The sequence below is a fragment of the Nothobranchius furzeri genome, chromosome 9 (genome assembly GCF_043380555.1).
Source record: "Nothobranchius furzeri strain GRZ-AD chromosome 9, NfurGRZ-RIMD1, whole genome shotgun sequence".
Lineage (NCBI taxonomy): Eukaryota > Metazoa > Chordata > Actinopteri > Cyprinodontiformes > Nothobranchiidae > Nothobranchius > Nothobranchius furzeri.
In genome coordinates this window covers 43,192,021-43,206,826 of record NC_091749.1, presented here as the reverse complement: position 1 = coordinate 43,206,826, position 14,806 = coordinate 43,192,021, and the positions used below count along the sequence as shown (strand labels likewise).

The following is a 14,806-nucleotide window of genomic DNA, read 5'->3' as shown; positions in this document are numbered from 1 at the left end:
TCACGACACGATAGAATAGAATGTAATTTGAATTGATTAAAATGTGAAGGGAAGTCATCGTTGTCCAAGCTATTAAATTTCTTGTCTCTGGCACTCTGGTGACTGCACTTCCTCATTCCTGATGGTGCAGGTAGATGGAGTTTATCTGCTCCGTGGGAGGGCAATCGGGGCATGGTTTAAGTCACGTGACTTACTATTTATACATAAATAGAGGAGCAGGGAAGTGGAAGGTCGACTAGAGGGATTATGGGTAGGACGTCTCATAGGTGAACCTGCTGTTGGGAACTTTTCAGCCACTTACCTGTTGCTTTTGGGACTCAAAGAGGCAAGTCTGAGAATAATGACACTTTCAGTTCATGTCAGGTATTCAGAGTCAGTTAGATGAAGGTGAAGGACACAGGTTAATGGTTTGATTCCACAGAATAATAAGTGGACAATTTGACTAAAATGCTGTACAACAGTTTTCATAAACCTCATCTTTGTGTACTTTACTCATGTTTAACCTATTAAACATCAAAGCATTTAATGTGTTGTCTTTAGATTCTGCAGGAAGTTGTGTTCAAATCCCCTTCAACATGTCATCCCTCCCCCCAGACAGCCGGCTAGACTTGGCTCAGGACATCTCTATGCCGTCATAAGTCCAGATCTCGCGAACAAGCCTGCAGAGTGTGTGTGTGTGTGTGTGTGTGTGTGTGTCTGCACGGCTGAAATGTCACTCTGCAGCCTTTAGGCCTCACAGCCCATCTGAGTTTGGCTGTAGATTCAGGACCGGCTCTGGAGGATCAAAATATTCCACGTTATCTGACAGCAGGAGCAGTGCTGACGTATCACCTGTCTCTGCCTGTTTGTGTCCACAGTCAAGAGCCAGAGGGAGACTCAGGGCCATGTCGACCCTCCTGCGCTGCATCTCCAGCTCCTGTCTAACTTTGTCCCAGAGAAGGCTCCATCAGAAAACACCTGGCAGGAGGAATTTCAGGACTTTCCCTGCATTATGGGACCAGACAGCTTCCAGAGGTAGGGAATGTGCTTCTCTGATAAGATCTGTCTGCTTAACCCTGGTGTATTTGTGGCCTAGATCTTTATGGATTTGTCTGAGGGGAGGATTTAGAGCGTAACACTTAACTCAATGGTACTTTTTCTTTTGGCCCACATGAGAGGAAAACTCCACGGACATGAATCACTCGCAGCCGGGTAGTTCAGACGTTCCTAAAATAGGGAAAGCTGCTGTGAAGCAGGCGATCTCTCCACTCACCCACCAGTTAACATGTGAGAGGTCAGATAAAGGTGACACGTCAAATCTGAACCAGTCTCTGGCTGAGTATCTTGAAAGAAGTTCTGATTTATTCAGTCGGTTTGCTGCTCTCGTGTCAGAGAGTGTTAGTGTGAGTTTTATGAGTTACTGACAACTTTAAAGGGGAAATTGTGAGTGTCTGTAGGAGAGCACGCCTGTGCATGTGGAGGCTCAGGGCCAGTCACCTGTTAAATGTGTCACCATGGCGGCGAGGTCACTACTCCATATTTGGTACAAAAATATGTGTAACGTGATGCTGACGCTATGCTACACCCCCCCCCCCCCACACACACACACACACTTGTATTTATATGCTTGTGTGGACCCTCCATTGACTTCCATTCATTTCTGTGACTGTATTATGCTTAACCCATACCCCAATCCCAACCACAACCAAAGCTGTTCTATTCCTAACCCTAACCTAAACAAAAGTTCATTCATACCATATCTCCAAAGCCATGTTTTAGGGTATTGTGTCATTGTGTGGACCAGCCAGATGTCCCCACAATCAATCTGATAATGTCCACACACTACAGGTTGAAAGTAAAAATGTGTCCACATAAACCTATAAATACTAGTACACACACACACACACACACACACACACACACACACACACACACACACACACACACACACACGCACGCACGCACGCACGCACGCACGCACGCAAGCAGGCACACACACACGCACACACTTGATTGCTGCATAGAAACAGCTAAATGATGACATGTTTTTAAGGTTTTCTTTTAAGAATGGTGATCTGTTTGGAGACAGATCAAAAGAACAACTGGTGTGTGTGTGTGTGTGTGCGTTTAGGTGTTCGTGTGCCCTACAAGGACTTGGTCGTTGGCGTTCCCAAGGAAACCCTGCAGAATGAGCGCCGTGTGGCATTGTCACCTGCTGGGGTTCAGGCTCTGGTTAAACAGGGCTTCAAAGTTCAGGTGGAGAGGGGAGCTGGAGATGAATCCAAGTTCTCTGACCAGCAGTACAGAGATGCAGGAGCAACGATCACCGACGTCAAAGGAGCCCTTGGCTCTGATTTGGTTCTGAAGGTGTCACGTGTTCTTTGTCTTTCTCCTAAAATCACCGTTTTTGTAGATTGATAACACCAATCTTTTTCCTAAAGGTTCGAGCTCCCAGTTTGAGCGAGGTAGAGCTCCTGAAGCCCAAGTCCACCTTGGTGAGCTTCATCTATCCAGCACAGAACCCAGACCTGATGAAGAAGCTGACAGAAAGGCAGAGCACCGTGCTGGCCATGGACCAGGTGCCTAGAGTCACCATCGCGCAGGGCTACGACGCACTCAGCTCCATGGCAAACATTGCAGGGTAAAGACGCACACCCGTCAGGTGTTTACAGATCTGTCACATCAGCCAAAAAAAAATCTGATTTATACAGAACAAACTGCAGTCAGTGTTATTAATCCATAAAGAATCTGATCTTGGTAATTTCACATATTCCAACTGTGAAATTCTCCAGATTTTTATCTGTAATTCAAAGAAAAACATTAGAAACCACTCCTGATGTTATCATTCAGGTTTTGTATAAACATTGTGAATTTGTACATGGCAGTGCAGAAACTTGATTCACATCAGATGTGACTTTTTGTTTTGCAGATACAAAGCTGTGGTTCTGGCCGCCAACCACTTTGGCCGCTTCTTTACGGGTCAGATCACAGCTGCAGGAAAAGTACCTCCAGCCAAGGTAATGTGCAGTCTCTGTGCTAAGTGGAATGGAGGATTTCTGTTTAGTTTTATAAATAAAACCCAGAAAATGCAGTTTTCTTTTGAGTGTTTGTGTGTTCTCCAGGTCCTGGTTATTGGAGGTGGGGTGGCTGGTCTAGCTGCGGCGGGGGCAGCCAAGTCAATGGGAGCCATAGTGAGAGGGTTTGACACCAGGTAAGAGATCAAAGACACTTTTAGTTTGGAGGATGTTGGTGTTGATGCTTTTAACTTTGAAGATAAGCTCATCACCTTCTTCCTGTCAGGCCGGCAGCTCTTGAGCAGTTCAAGTCGTTCGGGGCAGAGCCTTTGGAAGTAGACATCAAAGAGTCCGGCGAGGGGGTCGGAGGTTACGCCAAAGAGATGTCTAAAGAGTTCATCGAGGCCGAGATGGCTCTTTTTGCTAAGCAGTGTAAAGATGTGGACATTCTCATCAGCACAGCTCTGATTCCAGGTCAGGAACGACAACACCTTCTCTAATTCTGACTTTCAAGAGCCAATAAACTCTTACAATTACAATTTTTACATCAAAAAGTTGTCTCGTAGTAAAGGATATTACATAGATCAAATTACCCATAATTATTAGAGGTGTAAATGACTAGTTTCATCACGATATGATATTATATCCTTGCAGTGAATTAGTAATTCGATGTTTGTCGATATCTCAAGTTCAGTCACAATACCATTTAGATTTGATTGGATTAAGGATCCACTGATGGGTTTGAAAGGATATTACTGTGGTTGAACAGCCATTTCTTGTGTGTGTGTGTGTGTGTGTGTGTGTGTGTGTGTGTGTGTGTGTGTGACTGTTTTCTCACTGGTCAAGCAATGACGCCACCAGCTCCTCATTTACCCCCCCCCCCCCCCCCCCCCCACTGTCTTTATGGGTGACCCCGCAAGGAAAGTTGACCATTGAGCAGGGTTGATGGTTTATCCCTTGAGGAGTGAGCACCACCTCACCCCTGCCACGTGGACCCAAGGGATAAACCATCAACCCTGCTCAATGGTCAACTTTCCTCGCGGGGTCACACCCGTTAGGACAGTGGGAGGGTTAACACGTTTGATGACGTGCAGGAACAGGTGGAGAACGTTATGTCAGCGGAACTTCAGAATTAAGTAATTTTCAAAATAAAAGTGCATTTGACAAATGATTATTCTATCATTTTTTGCATTTTGTACCAATGACCATATGTACAGTATCGTTTTCTTGTTACACTCCTAAGAATGACCATTTAAACTCTAGAAGGGATTTATTTCTCCTCCTTGTTTTAATTTTTAGTAACTTAATTTGTTACCAAAATCAAAATTTTCTCCTCTTAAAGTTTGTAGCAGAGCAAAAAGTTTCATTTTTGCTGCTCAACAAAAAGTTTATCCACTGAACGTTGACATAGTTTTGTAGGAGTTGTAGAGAGCAATGACATGGACTTCTGACGTAGACACTGATGTGTGTCTGATTGTCATCAGGGAATGATTGTTGGGTGTCTTCTGTAACCGTCTCTCAGGGCAGCTTTACAGGGAAGTGGGCTAGGGTATATTTATTTACACACAATTCAGTTCAATCCTAACAAGGAGCCGATTCAACCTGAACTTGCTGCTCTCTGCGTGCATCACACTATAATTCCTCACTTATCTGGTTTTGTTCCCATGCAGGAAAGCGAGCTCCTGTTTTGATTAAGAAGGAGTTTGTGGAGTCCATGAGGGATGGTTCTGTGGTGGTGGACCTGGCCTCCGAGGCTGGAGGCAACATCGAGACCACCAGGCCAGGAGAGCTGTACGTTCACAAGGTGAGCTTTCTGACTTTTGAATGATGAAAATGTTTAAAATCAAGAAACGTTTCTGCCTCATTCTCTGCTGTGGAAGATTTACTGATTATGTATTTTTGAAATCAGGGAGTTACCCACATCGGTTACACCGACCTCCCCAGCCGCATGCCCACCCAGGCCAGCACACTATATTCCAACAACATTCTGAAGCTCCTGAAGGCCATCAGTCCTGACAAAGAGTACTTCCACTACGAGCCAGTTGATGAGTTCGACTATGGGACGATAGACCACGTCATCCGGGGGACTCTTGTCATGCAGGTTATTTAATTCCTCCTCTCTTCTCTCAGCGTGAGCCATCAGATCTCGTCAGGCGAAGAAACTGGCCCCATCTGGGAATGGCTCGAGCTGAATCCCAGCTAGAATGTTAGAAACACTTCAAAATATACTTTTCCAAGAATCTTGGCTTTGACAGATTATTTATTTCAGTCAACTCATGCGAGCTCTACGAGACATATCAGCTTACCGCTAGTTAAACTTAGCATTATTCAAGCCGCTGAAAAGCAAATTTACCTTTTAAAACCACTGGTAACTGGTTCCTGACTGCTGTTTGTTCAGCCCGATCCCAGAGTCTGTTTGGAGATCTCCCACTACGAGAAACTCCTAAGCCAGGATGTCTGTTTCTCACGCAAAAACTTCACTCGCTGTGTGTGTGTGTGTGTGTTTTTTCATGCCCAGGAAGGCAAGAACATGTTCCCAGCCCCCCTCCCTAAAACTGTCCCTCCAGCTCCAGTGAAACAGAAATCTGTTGCAGAGCTGGAGGCTGAGAAAGCTGCAACAGTTTCTCCCTTCAGCCGCACCATGACCTCCGCTGGTGTCTACACTACAGGTTGGAAGCAGAGACGTGATTCCCAGAATTGCATGGGGACATTTATCACAGTCTAATGCAGAAGTTTGCAATCTAAGAGTGAAGTTTAAGGAAAGTTTGGCATTCTGAATGACCTGTTTAGGGGATTCTGGTTTTTTTGGGCTGATTCTGATTCTTGTACAGCTCTTTTCAGGGCTGAGAAGAAATCAGCTTTTAATTTTCAAGACAACATAATAATCTACAATGCTTTAATGTGGGAAAATATACATGAGAAAGACACAGAACTGGCTATTTATGTATAAAAGTGTTTATTTGTCTTTAACTTTTCAGCAAAACTAAAAACAGCATAGCTAAAAATGCTAAAACGGCTCGTTGTTGACCTTTGCGGCAATAGTAAAACCTTTTATATTTCCCTCCGTTTTTGTTCCAGGTGTGTCCACCTGCCTGGCTCTTGGAATGATCTCCCCCAATGCAGCTTTCACTCAGATGGTCACAACATTTGGTCTGGCAGGGATTGTGGGATACCACACTGTGTGGGGCGTGACCCCAGCTCTGCACTCGCCTCTTATGTCTGTCACCAATGCAATCTCAGGTCAGGAGTCCCTCACAAGGCCTCCTTTAGGCATTTTGCACCTTAATTACCTTGTTTTCTTCTGTCTCCAGGTCTGACTGCAGTGGGAGGTCTGGTCCTGATGGGAGGAGGTCTCACCCCCTCCACACTGCCTCAGAGTCTCGCTCTGGCTGCTGCCTTCGTTTCCTCCATCAACATCGCTGGTCTGACACTCATAACAGAAACTCCAAATTTTAAGGCCTATTAATCAATGTTAACTTGTTTGTGACACTGTGCAGGTGGTTTCCTCATCACCCAGAGGATGCTGGACATGTTCAAACGTCCCACTGACCCTCCTGAATATAATTACCTGTACCTGCTGCCTGGGGCTGCTTTTGTTGGAGGATATGGAGCTTCAGTGGCTGCAGGATACAACATCGAGCAGGTGATCATCTCAGTGACACCTTTCTGTTAGAAGTAGCTCGTCATTGAAACGGGTCACCTGAGTGCCGTGGATGATGGCATTTATTGTTATTTAACAGTATTTCAGATGACTTCTTTTCAATTTTAAAGGTGTTTTTATATCATGTTTTAATCTTGGTGCAACACATGAACTGTTAGGGAATTTGAAGCAAAACTGATTTTGACTTGTTTCATTGGTTAATTCTGGCTTTCCTGTTGCTTTAAACCCCTCAGATGATGTACCTGGGCTCGGGGTTGTGTTGTGTCGGGGCGCTGGCAGGCCTCTCTGCTCAGGGCACTTCTCGTCTGGGGAATGCCCTGGGGATGATGGGGGTGGCGGGAGGCCTCGCTGCCACCATCGGTGCCCTCAAACCCTCCCCAGAGCTTCTGTCTCAGATGTCTCTGGCTATGGCCACTGGAGGAACACTGGGTTAGTGATGTCATCTTCATTTAAATTGGCTTGGAGCTCAGTAGGTAGAGCGGGTTGTCCAGTAAACGGACGGTTGCAGGTACGATCTCAGCTCCCACCAGAGAATGCTGCTGTTGTGTCCTTGGGCAAGGTACTTAACCCACCTTGCCTTCTGGTGGTGGTCGGAGGAATCGATGGCGCCTGTGTTTGTCAATCCCGCTTCCATCAGTGTGCCTCAGGGCAGCTGTGACTACATCGTAGCTCATCATCACCAGCGTGTTAATGTGTGTGAATGGGTGGATGACTGTTGGTAAACGCCTTGGGGGGTTGTAGAACCCTTACCCCTTCTTTCCACTGCACATGAAAGCTTTGCGAACCAGCTGTCTTTCTCCTTGCATTTTATTGAGTGGACTTCTGAAATCATGCGTTGTGTTGCAATTCTCCCACGATTTTGTGACCCCACGGGCTCCGCTGTGTGAAACGCTTTCGCAACCACAGCTCCCGCTCCGCGTCAGTATTGTCCCCGGTTGGAAATGAACTTAAATCCATTACAGGCAACTTTTACATCCAATGGAATGAAGGGGTAAGATGGCGCTATACAAATACAGACATTTATCAATTTAGTCATAACACCCACTTTGATGTTGGTGTTCACTTACCTGCTATCTAAAACTCTGAGACAGTGACAGATCTAGGAATTTTCCTAGTATAGGGCCATCAAGGGGCCACTATATTTATGGAGGGGGCCAAGTATTTGTCCAAAACTCTTACACAAGATTTTATGCAGAAAATTCCTATTTGGCTCATCAGTGCCACTAGTGTTTGGACTTGGAATTGCATCCACCTGTAATCTGATCGTCCCACAAATGACTGACTGACAGGACATGGGCAACTCAGGGGTCCAATCAGATTTCAGCAAGGGCCAGTGTCCCCGTGGCCCCGCCCCTAAAACTGACTGTGCTCTGAGAATCATCCAAAAACAAATTGTGTAAAGGAGGCTCGATACAAGCCGGTTTCTGTTTGTATTTAAAAAACTAAATGTTCGGCTCACTGCTTCCTTTGAAGTCCACAAGTTTGTTCAAAGATTTACAGGATCATCATGTATGAGTCATATCTTCATAGCTTTATGTTCCTCCTCCAGTTTTCTTTAAAATTTAGATTTTTTTTTTTGTTAATGGATAACAGAACATCAATCATCCTGACTGAAGCAGGATGATAAATGATATTACTGTAATCAGCGTACGTGCACATGCAGGCTATGTTTCTGTCCCCGTTTTCTGCAAATGCAATTAAATACTTACCTTAGAGCTCATTTGATTAGCTTTGAAGATCTGACTCCATAACAGAAAACAGGTGTTTGCCTTTAACCATCAGCTCTTTTTACCTCTCAAGTGGTTCTTGCAGTTGGGTAATGTGCGTGAGAAGTCTGATTCTGGTGGATCTCATTCAGCGCACTAATCTTTCTTGTGATCTCGACTGCAGGTCTCACCATCGCCAAGCGCATTGAAATCTCAGACCTGCCACAACTGGTGGCGGCCTTCCACAGCCTGGTGGGTCTGGCGGCTGTCCTCACCTGCATCGCTGAGTACATGATCGAGTTCCCTCACCTGGACACCCATCCAGCTGCAGGTGTCCTGAAGACTGTGGCTTACCTGGGCACCTACATTGGAGGCGTCACCTTCAGTGGATCTCTGGTGGCCTATGGGAAACTACAAGGTTTAAATGAGAAGATTTTGTAGCATCTATAGAATACAAGTGCATAAAGATATCATAGACTATCCCTTTTGGGTCTATTCATTGCCTTTATATCTGAGAAACACAACTATTTATTTAAACATGCTGAGTGTTGCTTCTACTGATTGTCTCTTTAGTGTAGTTTAAGCCACAGACCCTTCGCTAAATCCAGATCTAGACTGGAGCTTCATGGGTTTGCAGCCTTTAATTGCGCAACTGTTGAAAGGGAGAACATGAGAATCTCACTGGTAATTTGTTGGCTTCATGGTTGTGGTTGGTGGAAAGGGTTTGGGTTTATTTGTAGATGAGGTGAATCTGAATCAAATTACATCCTCTACGAAGAGGTCTCAGTTCAAAGCTACTTGAAATGAAGAGAAAATTGGATATTTTCCCCTCCTGTGAGTCATGTCTCTATATTTCTACTAATTAGTGATGATTTGTCTGTTTTGAAAATGTTTTCTGGGTGTAGGCGTCCTTGACTCAGCGCCACTGCTGTTGCCTGGTCGACACATGCTAAACGCAGGTCTGATGGCGGCGTCCGTGGGGGGCATGGTTCCCTTCATGCTCAGTTCCAGCTATGGGATGGGCATGGGCTGTCTGATGGGGGTCTCTGGGCTTTCAGCTGTCATGGTGAGTTTTAGAGATTGATGTCAAATATTTTTAGCAAAAAGCAAACGTGGAGTTTTTCAGCTTAAATGGCCAAAATATGTTTAACAGTCTTGGTTTCTTTTCTTGGAAAATGGTAAAACCCTGCATTAAAGCATTTAATTTGTAAGGGTTATGGTAAATGAAAGAAACATTCTTGCGTGTTATTCTGAACACGGGTTGTGTCTCACTTGACTGAGTGGTATTTCCTCTCCTCCTGGTCACAGGGTGTAACCCTCACAGCGGCCATCGGTGGAGCCGACATGCCTGTGGTCATTACTGTGTTAAATAGCTACTCGGGATGGGCGCTCTGCGCTGAAGGCTTCCTGCTAGACAACAATCTAATGACGATTGTTGGAGCCCTGATCGGTTCCTCTGGTGCCATCCTTTCATACATCATGTGTGTGGTGAGTAGGTGCACAAGCAGCACTTGAGTTAGAGACGTGAACTCACCAGAGTGGCCCGAGTCAATGTTCTTTATGTTTTAAAGGCCATGAACCGCTCGCTGCCTAACGTGATCCTGGGGGGCTATGGCACCACGTCCACAGCAGGTGGAAAGCCCATGGAGATTGTTGGCACTCACACCGAGGTCAATGTGGACCAAACTATAGACATCATCAAAGAAGCCAGCAGCATCATCATCACTCCAGGTTAGACGCTACAAAGCAACACAGGAAAAACTGAAACAAAAAGACTCTTCTGGCTGATAAAAATAATGATTACATTTAACTGGTTTGTTTTTGTAGCAGAAATTGTAACACTGCATGTAGAAACGATGAAAAAGATCTTTGTTTTAAACCAATCCAGGGACAGGGGACAGCAGTAGCTCAGGAGGTAGAGCGGGTTACCCAGTAATCAGAAGGTTGCAGGTTCGATCCCGGCTCCCACCAGAGAATACTGCCATTGTGTCCTTGGGCAAGACACTTAACCCACCTTGCCTGCTGGTGGGTTAAGGACCGGTGGCGTCAAGTGTTCGGCAGGCCCTGCCTCTGTCCGTCCACCCCAGGGCAGCTGTGGCTACATCATAGCTCATCCCCACCAGTGTGTGAACGGGTGAATGACGTTGTAAAGTGCCTTGGGGGGTTGTCGAACCCTAAAGGCGCTATACCAATGCAGACCATTTAGAACAATTTCACGTTTCATCTGAAACCAGTAAACATTTACAGTTCAGTTGGGATTTTATTTATTTTTGAAAGAAAAAGGAAAACTTGGGGGAAGACCATCTTATAGGTTTGATCTTAGTAAGGTGAGGCACTTCAGATGATCTCTGACTGGATGGAGCAGATCTTCCTCTGCTCTCCAGACGATCTGGCTCAGTAACATCTGCTTCTCGTTTTAATAACGTCAACTGACAACAAAGGCTTACCCTCGCCGCTCGGCCAAAAATATGGATCAAAACAGCTGTTAGGCAAAATCTTTTGGACCCAGTTGGGGCGAAGACTGATGGTAGTGATTAATTAAACTGTGAGGCAGTAACAGTGAAGGATGAGGACCACAAGAGGGAGTTGTGTGCTCACTATTATTCCTTCATTCATCTGTCCACCATCGTTGAATAATGATTGTTGAGATAATGACCAGATCTTGATTAATTAACTTGGGGAGAGAAAAAACAACATATTTTGCCAACAGCTGAGGAGTTGTTTAGCAGCCTGAGCTAGAGGATCGTCTCTGGTGTTGTTCCCGATGGCTCTGGACCAATGCAAGGACAGCTGTGTGGTCCAACATGCTGGTTCCATTAGAGAAACAGTGAAAAGTCTTAAAAGTTATTGAGTCCAGGCTCAGAACCTATTCGTAGATTGTCAACAACAAAGCACGACAGTGGGGAAACAGAAGGCTTCGGTTGTCTGGGGATTCGAGATGCAGGTCGTGAGCGACCGGCTTCGAAAAAGACTCATCACGGGGTAATGCTGAACTCTCAGAGAGACTCGACCACCGGGGTTAAACAGGGGCTGATGCAGCTTGGGGAAAAGCTGCTTTGCACGCAGAGGTCCCAAACGCATCCCACGCATGCAAAAATTTCCCTAGAAAAATGTTTTAAACTTTAGTGATTTGCACTAGTAGGAGGCACTTGTGGAGGAGAACAGGGAAAGTAGGAAAGATAAAAAGGCAGACAATTGTTTTTTTTAAATAAGTTGGATGATATTTATGTTAGCAAACACAAACCCAAAGTGTCAAATGCTTTGAAATTTAGTCTTGTAGACTTTAAAACCATACTTTGCAACTTTTTCACATTTTTAAATAATTTTCTTGAGCCAGTGTGTGCTGAAATGACCCTTAGTTTACAGGGTTAATGAAAGGCCACCCAGCCCTAATTGCCCCTGTGGCCGGAATATTTCATTTGCAACTTCAGACTGGCGAGCTGCTCTTTTGGGACTCAGTTAAAATTGAGCTGCTTCCAGCACGTTTCCTGCATGTTTTAGATCATGAACACAGCTGATTTGTTTAATTTAGTGATGAATCATTCCTGTAGACACTAAGGAAGGCTGGGAGACGTTTCAGCTGTCAGGGCCATGATGTACTTGCTTTTTAACCTGGCGTTGGCGCAGGCAGCATATTTGATCACACGCTTTGCTACACAACTAGGCCCACTATGGGGCACACTAGAGAACTCAGACCGGATGGAGAGCCGAGTTTGTGGGTACAACTAAAACAAACACGGCGTCAATAAAAGAGCTCACTAACTGGTTAATTTCGAGATCACTACAGAAAAAGACAGCAGCAGCATCACAGATGATGTGAAAGACCACTAAACCAGAGATGGAGTCACCATAGTGAGTCTCACTCATCTTGTCTACTCCATCTATTGGTCACTCGTTTCAGTGGACGCGGAATGTTTCAAATCAACACAAGTATCAGGTGGCAGCCATTTTAAACACGCGCTTGCGTTGTTAAACAGCAAGTATATCACAGCCCTTAGATGAAGGTGTTAAAGTTGAACGCACAGCGAGGAGATAGGTTTCATTTTTGGTTTGACCACAGAGAATTGGTAACGGACACTAGGGGGTGCTAAAAACAAGCAAAACTGGCAAGTGTGGCTGTTTGTGTCTTTATTTTTCAGGTTGGGGTCTGTGTGCAGCCAAAGCGCAGTATCCCATAGCAGACATGGTGAAAATGTTGAAAGAACAGGGTAAAGCTGTCCGGTGAGTTCAGCTCATTTTCTGTTAGAAAATATATGAAAATTCTTCACAAAAAACCTCAACACGATAAAAATGTGTGCATGTTTCCAGTTGATGCAACAAGAGGATAACCCATCAGTGATTTTGATTCCCCCCACCCCAACAGGTTTGGGATCCACCCGGTTGCTGGTCGGATGCCCGGCCAGCTGAACGTTCTTTTGGCTGAAGCTGGCGTTCCGTACGACGTGGTGCTGGAAATGGATGAGATCAATGAGGACTTTCCAGGCAAGCTCTCTTTGGAAAAACAAATCATTAAGAGGGGACTGGTAAACGCATGTCCATGTGGCTGTCCATTTGGTGGGACGGTGGGGGGTTAGAAACCCTAAATACTTCCACATTTCATTCACACTTAAGGCTGACGAGTGTTTGTGCAGAGATTTGGACATGCCGTGTTATCTGGAGAACAGTTGTTGTTTTCTCAGCAACCAGAATGCCTTCTTGGACACATGGTTCAGTTTATGGGTGGGGTGCTGAGTGTTGGCCTGCCTTGTGACTAAAAGAGTAAATGTTGACCTGCAGAGACGGACCTGACTCTGGTCATCGGAGCCAACGACACGGTGAATTCTGCTGCACAAGAAGATCCCAACTCTATCATTGCTGGCATGCCTGTCCTGGAAGTATGGAAGTCCAAACAGGTTAGTTTGGTGTTGCTGATGAGCCAGTTCTGACCTAGTGCAAAGTGAGCTCATGGTGATGTTTTGAATCTTACCACAGGTGATTGTGATGAAGCGTACCCTGGGCGTGGGCTACGCAGCAGTAGATAACCCTATCTTCTACAAACCAAACACATCAATGTTGCTGGGTGATGCCAAGAAGACGTGTGATGCCCTGCAGGCCAAAATCAGAGAGACCTACTACTAAGCTTTGCTCAGGACTTTTATGTCCAAATGCAGGCAAGCAGAACATAAATTCCCACCTTTGGATCCAAGGATCCTTATTGAGAGCAAAGATTTACTAGGGCTACATAAAATATTTTCACGGCTCAGCTAAATTAAGTTTAAACTTTTGAGTGCAAACGTCTGCCAGAGCTTCACAAAAACATGTATGTATATAAAATGTTCTCATATCTAGGTTTCCCAAGACTCTTTGTTTTAAAGATCAAGGAAAAGCTTGGCACGAGAACAAACATGTACCGATTTGTAAATAAAATATTTAAATGTAGCTGAAGTCTGCTTCTTTGCTTGGTTTGTTTTAAATTTGGATCATAATCTCTAATTGGTTTTTGAAAAGTATTAAGTTCAGCTGCAATACATGAATAAATCCTCCAAACAGCCACGCAGCAAATGTTACAACGCTTAAACTGACATCCAGCAACTGGGACCTTATTTTGGTTGCAACACTTTTCATGACACTTGTTTTGTAAAGCTGCTTGCAGTTTTTTCTTAGATTTTAATCAAAATCCGTGAGAGCAGAAAAGGTACGGAGCACGGCGGGCAGCCCAAGCAGTTGTAGTCAGAACCCAGAGCCTCTCACCAGCTGAGCGATCTTGTTTCTAACTTCATCTATTATGTGTGGACTCCTCTTCAGTTCGTACCAGGAAACCTAAACGAGGTCAGTCAGGACACGGATTTGTGTCAGAACAGCAGCTCCCACGTTTTAGCTTCTGACTGATCCCAAATATCACTGCTTTTGCTATAAAAACGGCACTTAAATGCAAAATAACCAGGATCATTATGGAAATCTAATAGTTTAATCTCACTGTGTTGCTTCTATTCATTATGGCTTTTGCCTTCATTAGAATTCAAATTCAATTAAAAAATACTTTATTAATCGATTATTAAGGCTATACAAATACGTTGGCCGGCCGATATTTACCATTTTTAAAAATATATTTATATACCTTTGTGTGAAAGCCGATTTAAAGTCAGGCACATCCCCGGGCAGCCTGGTGCTGTATCAGAACTTAATTTTAATGAATAACATCTGCATAATAAATGCTCTAATATTATTTTCAACTACATTTTATTTATTTATTTTTAACCAGTTTTAATATTTAATACTTGGTCAGTTTGATTTGTTTAACTTTATTTAAATGTCTGAGCAGTGTACAAAATTAATATTTCACAGATGAATAAATTCAGTGTTCAAAAACTGATTCAGATTCAGAATTTTTTTGCAACAAAAGATGATATTAGTAACATTTTAGCAAGCAAATAATGTGGAAAATAGTACTGCCCCCCCCCCCCCCC

The 14,806-nt window shown here is 44.5% G+C and overlaps 1 protein-coding gene across 1 annotated transcript; it reads left to right on the top strand.

Annotated features, from left to right (window-relative positions):
- Window positions 1-215: 215 nt before the first annotated feature.
- On the top strand, window positions 216-13,778 carry LOC139071781 (NAD(P) transhydrogenase, mitochondrial-like). The gene is made up of 22 exons (XM_070554868.1): window positions 216-325; window positions 858-1,014; window positions 2,111-2,346; window positions 2,421-2,620; window positions 2,909-2,996; window positions 3,102-3,190; window positions 3,280-3,467; window positions 4,664-4,797; window positions 4,903-5,094; window positions 5,512-5,662; window positions 6,072-6,233; window positions 6,305-6,415; window positions 6,491-6,636; window positions 6,888-7,083; window positions 8,545-8,778; window positions 9,266-9,426; window positions 9,669-9,848; window positions 9,932-10,091; window positions 12,500-12,581; window positions 12,724-12,842; window positions 13,137-13,252; window positions 13,332-13,778. The coding sequence occupies exons 2-22, from the start codon at window positions 885-887 to the stop codon at window positions 13,476-13,478; spliced, it is 3,222 nt and encodes a 1,073-aa protein (XP_070410969.1). The 5' UTR covers window positions 216-325; window positions 858-884; the 3' UTR covers window positions 13,479-13,778.
- The last annotated feature ends 1,028 nt before the right edge of the window (window positions 13,779-14,806 follow it).

Coding starts and splice junctions, on each gene's coding strand:
- LOC139071781 (XM_070554868.1), top strand. CDS start 885: ATGTCGACCCTCCTGCGCTGCATCTCCAGCTCCTGTCTAACTTTGTCC. Junction 2,621..2,908: donor TCCATGGCAAACATTGCAGG/GTAAAGACGCAC, acceptor TTTGTTTTGCAG/ATACAAAGCTGTGGTTCTGG. Junction 12,843..13,136: donor GATCAATGAGGACTTTCCAG/GCAAGCTCTCTT, acceptor GTTGACCTGCAG/AGACGGACCTGACTCTGGTC.